This window comes from Apteryx rowi, unplaced genomic scaffold (genome assembly GCF_003343035.1).
Source record: "Apteryx rowi isolate R43461 unplaced genomic scaffold, aptRow1 scaffold_387, whole genome shotgun sequence".
Taxonomy (NCBI): domain Eukaryota; kingdom Metazoa; phylum Chordata; class Aves; order Apterygiformes; family Apterygidae; genus Apteryx; species Apteryx rowi.
Window position 1 is genome coordinate 3120 of NW_020450385.1, and position 11676 is coordinate 14795.

The 11676-nt window shown below is 40.2% G+C and overlaps 2 protein-coding genes across 4 annotated transcripts in view; one reads left to right on the forward strand and one right to left on the reverse strand.

The window, feature by feature from the left end:
- Positions 1–4179: 4179 nt before the first annotated feature.
- Positions 4180–11676, reverse strand: part of LOC112970220 (ankyrin repeat and SOCS box protein 3-like) — a 36845-nt gene continuing 29348 nt past the window's right edge. For 2 of the 3 annotated variants that reach the window (XM_026074379.1, XM_026074378.1), the window contains 3 exons: positions 9295–9507; positions 7020–7178; positions 4180–6502 (listed from right to left, as the gene is read on the reverse strand). In XM_026074379.1, coding sequence (XP_025930164.1) covers positions 6300–6502; positions 7020–7178; positions 9295–9490 — 558 coding nt within the window. In that variant the 5' untranslated portion in view covers positions 9491–9507 and the 3' untranslated portion in view covers positions 4180–6299. Of the gene's footprint in view, positions 6503–7019; positions 7179–9294; positions 9508–11368; positions 11561–11676 lie in introns of those variants that run through there. The other variant, XM_026074380.1, reaches the window with a different exon arrangement.
- CHAC2 (ChaC cation transport regulator homolog 2) overlaps positions 11391–11676 on the forward strand; it is an 18563-nt gene continuing 18277 nt past the window's right edge. The window contains exon 1 of the mRNA XM_026074388.1: positions 11391–11632. Coding sequence (XP_025930173.1) covers positions 11391–11632 — 242 coding nt within the window. The remainder of the gene's footprint in view (positions 11633–11676) is intronic.

Here is an 11676-nt window from a genome sequence, read left to right on the forward strand (position 1 = left end):
CCTTGTGACCATGCTGGCGCAGTACTGAGTCGAAGCCAACAAGCCCCGATGCAAAGCACAGTGTATTAGCCAGGGTCCATCACCGGGATAACTTAGCTGCTGTATCAGAGCTTCCTAGGGGTCTGGGAGCTCTCCTGGAATGTCCACATGCAAAAAAAATCCATTTTTATTTCTTCTATGAACATATGACTGTCTCCCCAGTCACTCTCTAGCTCTCAATTTATTTTCTCTTCTTGAATAAGGAAAGCAAGAGGTCAGTGCGGATCACAATTAAGTGTCAAAAACCGGCAGCCCATCTAAGCAATACTAAAGTTTTAATGAGTGACAATCACGGAAGCGTACCCAGAATGATCATAAAATAAAATGGGTTGTTGCAAACTTCTATACATGCTGCCCAATTCAGGGAAACAAAATTCTGGAGGCTTTAGACTGAAGGAACAAGTAAAACTGTATGTACAGGCTCTCAGACAGGTTATGGTACTACAGCAAAACCTACAGGGCCTAAATATATTCCACATATTCAGCTTTATTATAGAAAAGGCTATAAAGTACTTCTGTAAACAGAGCTTTTATAGGTGATTATATAGGTTGTTCCTAATAAGAATGCACCAGAGTACCTCTGCCTGGAACTGAGAGATTCAGGTATGACCAGCAAGATCTGCGGGAATGAGAAAAGTTGGCAATGACAACCAATGACAAACCAATGACAAAGAAAAACGCTGTGTGAGACCCCATTGCCTTGAAGATCCAAGGGGTATCTTTCGTTCAGTTGCCCCTTTCAGCACAAATTTACAACAAATGAAATGCTGCAAAGGAACAGGAGCTGACAAGCCTGACTATGGGGAAAGAACAGATGCTGTAAGGAAAGACAAAATGTATTTAAAAAATCATTGCACCTGGCCCCTCCATGTAACACATTAAAAAAGGGAATTAAATGTATTCTGTGCAAATAAAAAATTATATGTATTCTCTTTGCAAATACAAGTATTTAAAAGAGAAAATACTTTAAAGAATTTGTTGATCATCCTCATGTTAAGACACACAAAATATTTCTGTCTTTTCCAACACAGGTCAGAGGATAATCAACAGTGTTATTTGCATAATAGCAGCACCACTTCTCCTGGCCTGAGATCCTATTTACACCAGAGGTTTTCTAGAACTAATACAGGTGAAGCAACAACTGAAACCAAATGAGCACAGAACACAATTCAAATGCCAGTGCAGACAACAGCTGCAAACAAATCAGATACTGAAGTTAAGAGGTTATAGCCACAATTTCTGGGCTAGTTTTAATTCCATTTTCCTAAACCATGTTCAGCATGATAATCGTCTCCAATTTTATTCTCAGCATTTTTATTCTTGCAAAAATAAACCTTTTGGCATTTATGGCAGTGCTGACCTACAAGACGGTTCGCTGACCAGCAGACCACTACACTATCRGAAACAACGCATGGACACTGAGATCACTTAATGAACTTCTGCATGACAATTTCTCTTTGGCAGAAAACATTAGTCTGGACATAAATAACGTGGTCATTGTTCTTTATTGATTTTTATGACCAATAATACATCATATTTCACCGTGACGATTTGTAGCAACATTCTGGTTAACTTAACATACTTCTAACAAAGAAACATAACTGAAAATATACAATTCCTCTTACCATCTGTAACATTGCTAATTAGTGCTTATATTAGAGCAACATAGATTTCAAGCAGCCCAAAACAAGGGCAAGGAATGAAAATTTATCCATAAAATGTTATACATATATTTATACTGGAGAACTGAGATGGATATCAAAGGCTCAAAACAAACAGTACAAGCAAAGGCTGTTCTGCAGAAGCCTTCCATGAAAACTCTCAGAGGAATATTCCAAAGTCTGCAAACTGTTCACGTGTGTTATCTGCCACATTTAAGTCAAGGCAGCAGAGTTCTAAGTCAGGATCTCAGAAATACTGCTTTAGTCCTAACTCCAGCTTTCCAYAAACACAGCAGAGAAAACACTGTCACAACACTGCAGTGTAAAGCACTATGACACGGAGCAAGAGACCTCCGAAGTTTCCAGCGGGTTCAATACTTCCAAGGAGCAGCTTCCAGGCACTGCTAATTCCACCCGCGTGTCTTGTGCAAGGCTGAGGGTTTTGCACGACGTAAGGCACATCCAATCGTCAAAACAAGGAAAAATGCTTATATCCTACAGTCTCGGAGCAGAACAAGTATCTTTCTAGAGAAGGACACAGACCACGCTCACAGACAAGTGCAGAAATGCTGAAGACAACAACGATCTCAATCACTGCCAGAGTCTTGTTTTTCTTTACAGAAGGATACTTTTAACGAGAACTGCTTTAATCCATAGCAGTCATCTGCTGTTGCTTAGGTCATGCTGACACCTGCTGGCAGACGGGCAAAGAATCCAAAAGCAACAGGCAGGTATTAAATGTGCCTGCCCTGCTCATCTCTCCTGCTGCGATCTTCAGCCCCGAATAAGCATTCGGCATTTCTATTATCGCAGGACAATCCGCTCCAAGCTTTACAAGAGCTGCCGCCCAAGTCTCTTCCAGGGTCAGCCTTGACATAGCGACATCTAGCACATGAACTATTGGCCCCCAGATATTTCAGTCTTTTGCACACGCTTCTCTCAACGCAAAACGATTAGCAAAAAGAGCAGCTTCTCAAGCACGTGAGCTTTTCAACCAGCCACAGGAAGTGAATGGACAGCAACACCCCAGGCCCTAAGGGGAAAAACCTTTCCCACAGGTCTCATTTGGCACCCGTTACCACCCCTCAAATACGCTGAACGGGAGAAGAAAACCCTCCCCAGGCAGAGCTGGCCAAGTCCTCTCGCACCCTGAAAGCCCACCTCCTCGCCTTCCTGCACGGTCCAGCGCTCGCCCCTTACGCGAGTGTTACAACCTGCTCCTTAGAGCAATGGGAGCAGTTTGTTGTCAGCGCAGTAACGAAAGTCTCTCTCTAAAACACCGGGCAAACAAAGTGAAGTGCATGAAAAACAGAAACCTCCGCAGATACAGCTCTCCGTAGGTATTCGAGTGTCCTTCGAAGCAGAGGAGTTCCTTAAAACAAATCAGCACGCAGAAATGAAATATCTGAGTATTCTGAAGAGAGATCTACTTGGTACCCAGGTGTTTTCAGAAACAGTACAATGCACGTATTCAATAAATATTTCCTAAGGATGCTTTCAGGGCATTTTTGCTTGGTCCTCAACAGTACAGCCTGGTCCGTACAAAGGCACTTGCAATTCATCCATCTCATTGGGAATTCAGCAGTATAAGGGTTTATGAACAACTCCGATATTTTTCTCAGAGCTTGTCACCAATCTAAAATTTGCTTTTCTAAGCGTACGTTAAATTTTTCATTAATACCTTTATTGACAGGGCTTCCGTTTGCCATCCTGACTCACCCGGAGGCTTTTGCCACCAACAAATCCACCAAGCCCCGTTCCTCGCACGCGTGGACAAGCGCGGTGCCGCGCTCACTGCGGACCCAGCACTTTCTGGAACCCCAGGCACGAGCTCGCGGGGCGAGCGCCTCGGCTTGCAGTACTCAAGGTGCGACACAGAGCTGTGCCGGAGCTCGGCGATACCCTCCGGAATAACCTGGCCGCGAACCTGCTCCTGTTTGAGGACCTCTGGGCTCTGCATCCTCAGGACCGTTCCTCCGTCCACTCTCCTCTATGGAGGCACTCAGGGACTGCGCTAATTACCATCACCCAGCGCTCCTTTAATGGCACCTTCCCCACAAGTGCTGCCTGGCACAAGCACTTTCAAGCAAATAAGCTATTTAGCTGTTAAAAAGCAAAATGCGAATAGACGCCTAAATAAAGCTAACATAGTGCACAACTTAATCTTTTCCTTAGCTCAGTAGAAAAATAAGAACTTGCCAATGAATGCTATGTTTATTGAAGACTAGTGAGGTAAAAACCCCTCCTGGGTTTGATTTATTTACATTAAAAAGGCCCTCAAATACAGGATTATTTGTCTAAGTGGTATGTTAACGATACCACACATGAAGCATACACAAATTAGAGATCAAAAGCCTCTGCCTTCAGACAGTTTGGAAGAGCTAGCTTGAGAATAACCAAACAGGGGATCATAAGACTTCAGAACAAATTTTTTTAAAAAGCCATCCACAAAATAAGTTTCATTTTAGGAGGTACTATCTATTAGCAATAGGTTGTAGCTTTTATTTGATTTATCTTTGCATTTTATCACAGGTGATTAGCATAGCAATAATTCCAATAAATAAGCATATGCAGAAATGCAACTCTGCATATTAGTTCACACGTAATAAACCCAAAAGATCCTCAGCCTATCAATTCCACAGCCATTTGTAACATACATTGACAACCTTTTGCTACAGGAGATGACTAAAATATCCAACAGGTTTACAAGTGAAAAATAATCTTCAACACATCATGGAGAAGTCATTTATAACAGTCATTTAACACACAGGAATTATTTATTTCTTTTAGAGTCTGACACTGCAGATGTACCTGAAGACAATCAAGCTCACTTTAAAGCACTGACTTGATCAATAAGCACCCATTCACAAAACAATATAAAGAGGAAAAATCAGCCCACTCAGTATGTAAACAATTTACTTCTTTTATAAAGACATGAAGGCTTACATATACACATAAAAACTAAAAACAATGAGATTTCCTTGAAGGCCTCTTACTAGGAAAATAAACTTGTTTATGAAAACTAAAAATCATAAACTGATGACAATTTTAGTCAATTATAAAAGATGGGAAGAAAAATCTTAAATGTAAACAGTGTATCACTATTCTCAAGAAGTGAAATTTTTTGCAATTTTCAATTCTGGAAATAAAACAAGTCCTTCTGTAAAAACAAACAAATCCATAATACAAGACCCTGTTTTAGTGAAAAATTCTCCCCAGACTGATACCGTATTTCTATCCTGTAAATGCAATTAAAAATTGTTATCCTAAGTAACAACACAAAAGTTAAAAAAAAGACAAGAAAACCCTCATTAAAGGTCTCATCCTGCCCCTTCACAACCAAAGAGCAAGGGAAGGGCACTTCCCCGTGCAGGACTCGCCCTGCAGGCTTCAGCCCGCACTTGCGACTGACAACCTACGTTTTGCTTCCTCCCCGTCTCCTTTTGCATGTCACAACAGAAGTGTTTCTTGCCCCGTTCTCACCCAAAATTGACAGCGTACAATCAAACAAGGCTTCAGTCACATGTTTTCTCACTGTTGAGAATACTGCACTGACATGTTTTCTACCTAGCGTCCAACTAATTAGTTTGCTCTTCTAATATTTTACTTCTTTCCATACTAGAGATTTGTAAATAAAGATTTGAAATAAAAATAGCTCTCCATAGTGTTCATTTTTGAAGATTAATTGTAACTGATGTTTCTAGTATTTTTTGATGTAATACAAACCTGCATAGCTAGTTTTTTTGAAGAGCTGATTTTTTTTGTTCAGAATTTAAGCTGCACATTACAAAAGTGCACCATCTTAATTTTCTGATCTCTTGAATGACAGCATTTCAAGTAAAAAAGATATAAATGTTCTAAGATATAAATATATAAAATATATATATATTAAAAATCCCTTACCTCTGTAGTTGCCTAGGATGCCTTCTCATCTGAAGTGTTACCAGCTCACCAGCACTCTAGCTACAGGCCTATCCCACCAGCTGCTACCCCTCTCTCCACTGCGCTGGCGTTCCACCACCAATCATTTAACAACCTGCTCCACTAAACATCATCGGTCTCACAGATGAAGACACTGAGGTCAATAATTGGTGAAGTAATTTTTCCCATATAAATTACTGTAATAGAGGAAGGATGCATGCAGGGTCTTAAGAAACATGGTATTTAAATATAAAAGGAACATTATACATGGTGTGGAGAATTGAGAGGCAAAAGCAAAATCAGGAGTCATCCAGGATCATCAATTGAAAAAGATGGTGGCTTTTTGCCACCATGGATTTTCTCTCTTCCAAAAGATCTTAGCCACTTCATCCATGAGACCAAAAGCCCGACAAATCTTTTATTCTGAGTGGCATTGCTGTCTCTTTCCGAACAGTAAGATTTTCACTGTTGTCATCATCTTTCTCAGATTAGTCAACATAGTCAATACATGGAGAATGAAGGAGGGAAAGAAGGGTAGAGCATTCAGCCTCACAGATGAAGTGGCTGAGAATCCATCTTTCAGATTAGTAATCTGTTCCCAAAAACCAGACCCCCAAAGTCACCACCTCCTCCAGCTAACATTCCTGATGATCACTGAATATTTAAATTGTGCATACTTCATAATTCTCTGCACACATCGCACTTTATTCTTATGGGAAAAATCACTTCGCCATCCCTCACCTTACTAACCATGACACTTTTCAGGACTGTATCCTTGGTAGATAGCTGGGAATGCCTGTATTTGGTCACATTTAGAGCACCACAGCTAACAAGGATCTCAAAGCCATGCACACTATTCAACACCATGCTATAAACAGTGCCTAGAAAAGAAAACAATTAAAAAAAAAAGACATTTTTGAATGTCTGCAACTGCAAATGCTTTGTCTTAAAATTGCACTGAAACTAGCAATTTAATGGCAACATACTTTTTAAATATACTGTAGACCACCAAGACTATAAATTTCCAGGAATAAGAGGACTTTTCACATAAGAAGCAGAGAGGAATTAAAGGGAAAAAAAAAAAAAAGACTTAATACTCCCAATACAGATGTAATCCTATACCTTCTAGACCTTTTCTGTGCTTAAAAGAAACAAAAGATGTAAAAAGTCTATTCTGTTTTACAACTTTGTTTTGAAACACAGTCTGAAGCAGACTTATCCTTAAATAGTAAACAAATTTTAGAACCACTCCATCTCTGATTCTATAGCTTAGTATTTATACAAAAGGCTTCAAAAAACATGAAACATGATAAGCAGGGAATAAACTCTGGAATATACCGTGACTCTTCCCTACACATCAGTATTCTGCTTCTCAGATTTCAAGAAAGCATGCATCACCTAGAAACAGTGGGGTGGTTGCTTCAGTAGTAACTTCATTAGGATCAGCTCCAGCTTCCAAAAGAATGCTGACACTTTCCACACACCCATGGCTTGCAGAAAGATGCAGTGCACACATCCCTTCAAACGTCTCTGATTTTATGTAGTTATCAGATGGAGCTACAAATGAGAATAATGAAAGAGGTATATTTAGCAATAAATTATATAACACAGTTGTTTTCTTAAAATAACCAAATAATTTCAGATGCATGGCCTGAGTACCCATGAACATGCTTTTAGACTATTGCAAACAGCAGTATGTTATTGCTGGCCCTACACAAATACATGCTTTGGACAGAGAACGTAAGGTAGAATCAGTTGTCATTCAGTTTCTTAAGTAATCTCAGACACAGACGGCTACAGACTTTAGAGCAGAAGAAAAAGAGCGTGGGACACAATGTCCCACAATAAAGTGAAGTACATTTGTTGCAATAATTACAACTTTCTTTGCCTTTTTAATGTAACAAGTGAAATCAGTACTCAGACAGTATCAGCCACTCTCTCTTGCATTCAGGAGGTGGTTATGAGAGGTAGAGCTCAACATCTACTTAGCTACCTTCTCTCAATTATTAACCTTTCAGGACCTCTCTTTTGTCAATGGACAAAACGTAGTACCATCTGATGATGATTCTGACCATCCTAAATTAACCAAGACACTGGAGGGGCCCTTAATTCTTTACTGACAATATGGAGAGTAAAAAAATTTTTATGGAAAGTAATACGGAGAGTAAAATTTTTTTTTAGATGGCTGAAGTCAGGTAAGATGAATCCTGTTTTGAAGTTTCAATGAAAGCTGAATGAAAGTGGGAAATTCACCCCAATAAGACCATTCTTAATTATCAGAAATAGGGTTGTATCTCAATAAGCTGCTGAAGCTGCCTGATCTCTCATGGAGCGAGTGCCTCTAACCTGCATGAGCAAGTGTAAGATATTAGTTTCATAGCACATTTAACATATTATGTGCCACTTGGCTGGGTTTTGAGTATATATTATCTGACCTTGAATCCCAATGAAAGAAGCCATAAACATCCTAGGAAGCTCTTCAAGAATCTTCCTTTGTTTAGACAGTATGAGGGAGCCTGATCTCATCAACAGCGTGCAGTCTAACTCACCTTTGATAAGAACAGTATTGAGAAAAAACTAGCAGTTGCATTGTATGAGAACAAACATTTGCATGCAAAACAGAAGATTAAGCTTAGGGATCTTCTTGCTTTTGTAAAACAACAAATAAAGCAAGCTGCAGTTAACACGTGAATGAGGCCTTTCAAGGATCTAGGATGGGAAGACATGAAGGGGATCCTTAACAGAAGAAAGATGTGTTGCTATTTGACAGGTAGATCTAAAGGCTTAGGGAAGAAGAACATAGAAAAGAAATGATTCCTACTATTTTTGATTATTATCATGTTATCATAAGTATTACCATGTTATCATTTTGAATATTATCATATTACCATCACAGGTGTTATCATGTTGCCCAAAGGAATTTATTTTATTTAGTGGCTCTACACTTCTAGAGCTTTACCAGATTATCCATCAGTATATTCTCCTCATAAGGTGTTCAGCACTTTGCAGGAGCTTAACCAGCATCCAGTACTCTATGTTCTCACCTAGGACCTAACCTCTAGTCTAGGAGACCACATTAAATCAGACAGGGAGGGTTGGCATGATGGGAAGTTGACCAGGCTGTGCAGGAGCAAGAGTGATCCTGTGATATAAACTGTAAGTCTATATTACCCAGGCATTTGAAAAAACAAAAACTTCCAGAAGAGAGACTGAGGTCAGCCCTTCTTCCTTTCTCTCAGCCCCAGCAGAGTATCTGGCATGTTCTGCTCTCATGTGAACAAAGAGGTCTACAAGTGCAAAAAATTCTTTAAAAGTAGGCATCTGCTACTTTTAAACACTTGAGTTGGCAATTTCAACCAGCTTTTTAAATACTACATGACATAGTTACTCCTCAATATCATGAGCTGAGATTTGGGTGTTGACTACAGTTAGTACTGATTGTACATGTTTTCAGCCAGGTAATAAAACATAATATCAAATACATCTCTGTACAGAGTAAGACAGTGCCTTTTTTTTTTTTTTTAAACCATATCCAGTCAGATTTTATAAAGGTACATTTAAATTTACTAAACAAATAAGAATATGATAGAAGAAATGTATTTAATTCCTATTATTTTATATCACAGAAAAATTCAGAAGAAAATTTTACTATTTCATATCAAATTTTCCTTACCTGCACGAATAAGTAACTTCAAACATTCACTTGAATTGCAAACTGCTGCTTCATGGATTGGCATCCATCCCCTGTTATCTGGAACATCAATGCTGTATCCCTGTTTAATTAGTTTCCTGAGCATTTTCACATTTCCTTCTCTAGCTGCAAGTCCCACAGCGGAACATCTATCAGAATAGGCCTCTGTGAAATCCATTCTTCATAAAGTAAATTCTGAGGTAAGGAGGGGGGAGGAAGAGAAGGAAGCAGAGAAGAAAAAATAAGTATCTGTTAGTACAAAATATACATATACAGATTACAAAAGAGCAGAATAGCTTTAAATACAGCGACAGAATCACCAGGTCTGTCCAGTTTGCCTCATTTCATAGGGATGTCCTCTTTCTGAATGAACTATAAAATAGAGCCTTGCAGCAGCACCACCTCACAAAGAAATATTTTGCCATGTCATTTCAATAACATTAAAAGTCTCATGCAAAACTGCTTTAGTTAGTAACCCATGCATCTTGCTATCATTTCTACATGATGATGACTATTTTGACACACAGTTGTAAAGCAGATACTTCTGAAATGCTTTATCATTTACTACTTTTTAAAGACTTGGACGTGTCCTAAGTATATGACACCAGCCTCAAAACCCTACAGTCTAGGGACCCAAGTCTGTTTCTAATCAAGTCTTCGTGGACAGATCATCAATGTAGAAACAGTGCTTAACTGCATAACCCAGTTGTAGGATTAGGTTAGAAACCTATGTAAGACAAATACCATACAAATAAAAAGGGAGAATAGAAAAAAGTTACAAAGGTTTTTAGCTAGCTTGCTGGCCTGAACTTGGAGGAAGCAGGTTCAAGCCCTGTTACAGTCTAGCACACTGCTGATGGTAGAGGAGCAGGACATACATGCCCTCTCAGAGCTTTCCTAAATAACCAGCCCTGCTCATGTAATAAAACAACATAAAGGGGCTGAGAGCTGATCCAACTCTCAGACTGAATCAAATAATACCTGAATCCAGAAGAAGCACAGAGCTGCGGAAATACCTCTCAGTCCAGGAAGCCTTAGAATATTCTCTGTAAGAAGAAACTTTCCAGAAAGATCTTTGCCTAATCCTAACTGAAAGACATTGCTGCCAAGCCCACTGGAGGACAGAAGGCTGGGTTTTTCTTCCTGGTTACCAAGAGCTGATTTCTCTTTCTGGTCATTTATGTTTCTTGCAACGATCCCATGAGCTGGACAAATACAGTATCTTTTTTAGGAAACTGAGACACAGATAAACTGCTTTGACCAAGGTCCGAAGTCCTGCCAGCCCAAGAAAACGAGTGCCACAGCTTCTTCAATGGTATTTTCTTGCCTAGGACTTTTTTCCCCCCCCTACACAAACAAAAGGAAAAGGAAGAATTCAAGCTATTTTGGTAGTTAAGACTTACTCTCAAAAGTGTCAAGAGATATTCCCAAGCTGCAGACTGCATGTAGTTTAGAAACACCTGGGAATAGTTGAAGAGGCTCAAGATCAGGAACCCACCCAGTGGCAGCCCTGGGTAGGGAGAGAGCTAATTCACTCCCTTTATAGGCAAGGTAAATTAGCCTACCAAGCTCTCACAGCTACCAAAAACACACCAAAAACAACAAAACAACAAAAAACTAGCTTCCCCTATTTTTACCCAACTTATAGGTTCCCTGAGAGGCATTATGCACAAGAACACTTTGCTACTTACAATATGTGACTCCTGAAAATACGAGCGAAATCACTACCTTTGACAGAGACCTTAGAAAATTAAGGTTATGAAGCTATTCTGCTAAAACATTATACACTTTCACAGCCATTAAACCACATTACTAAAATGCACCCTCATCCGGAAAGGCCCTAAACCACATTATTTTACTGGAATCTGGGAATATACCAAAGATAGAGCCACGCTGTACTGGTTTCATTGGCACACTCTTTCCATAAGCAACCACTGCTTTCCCGGAGAGGACACTGCTAGACTGACACATGGTCCAAGAAAAAGACAGATATGCTTATGGCAGTTGGTAAATGGTGCAAGTTTTTTTAGGTAATTACTTTAATAGCAATAATTACGGTTTAGAGAGGCTCTGAAAAGATGGGAGAAAAATCGCTGGTGACTGAAGTCATCACTCAGGCAGTTCGGCCACTTGACTGCTCAGGATACCGCGTGAGGTCCTCTCCGAAAACAGAAAGACGACGACGACAAGAAGGAGAGGTAGCTGACCGCGGCCACAAGAAGCCCTCCAAGCAGCGGCTCGGCGACGCCGCCCGCAGGGCGCAGCAGCCCCTCCTCGGAGCAGCCCCAGCCGCGCTCCTCCCCCGCTGCCCGCGGCGCGAGTGCGCAGCGGCCGCCCCGCCCCGCCCCGCAGTGCGGGCAGCGC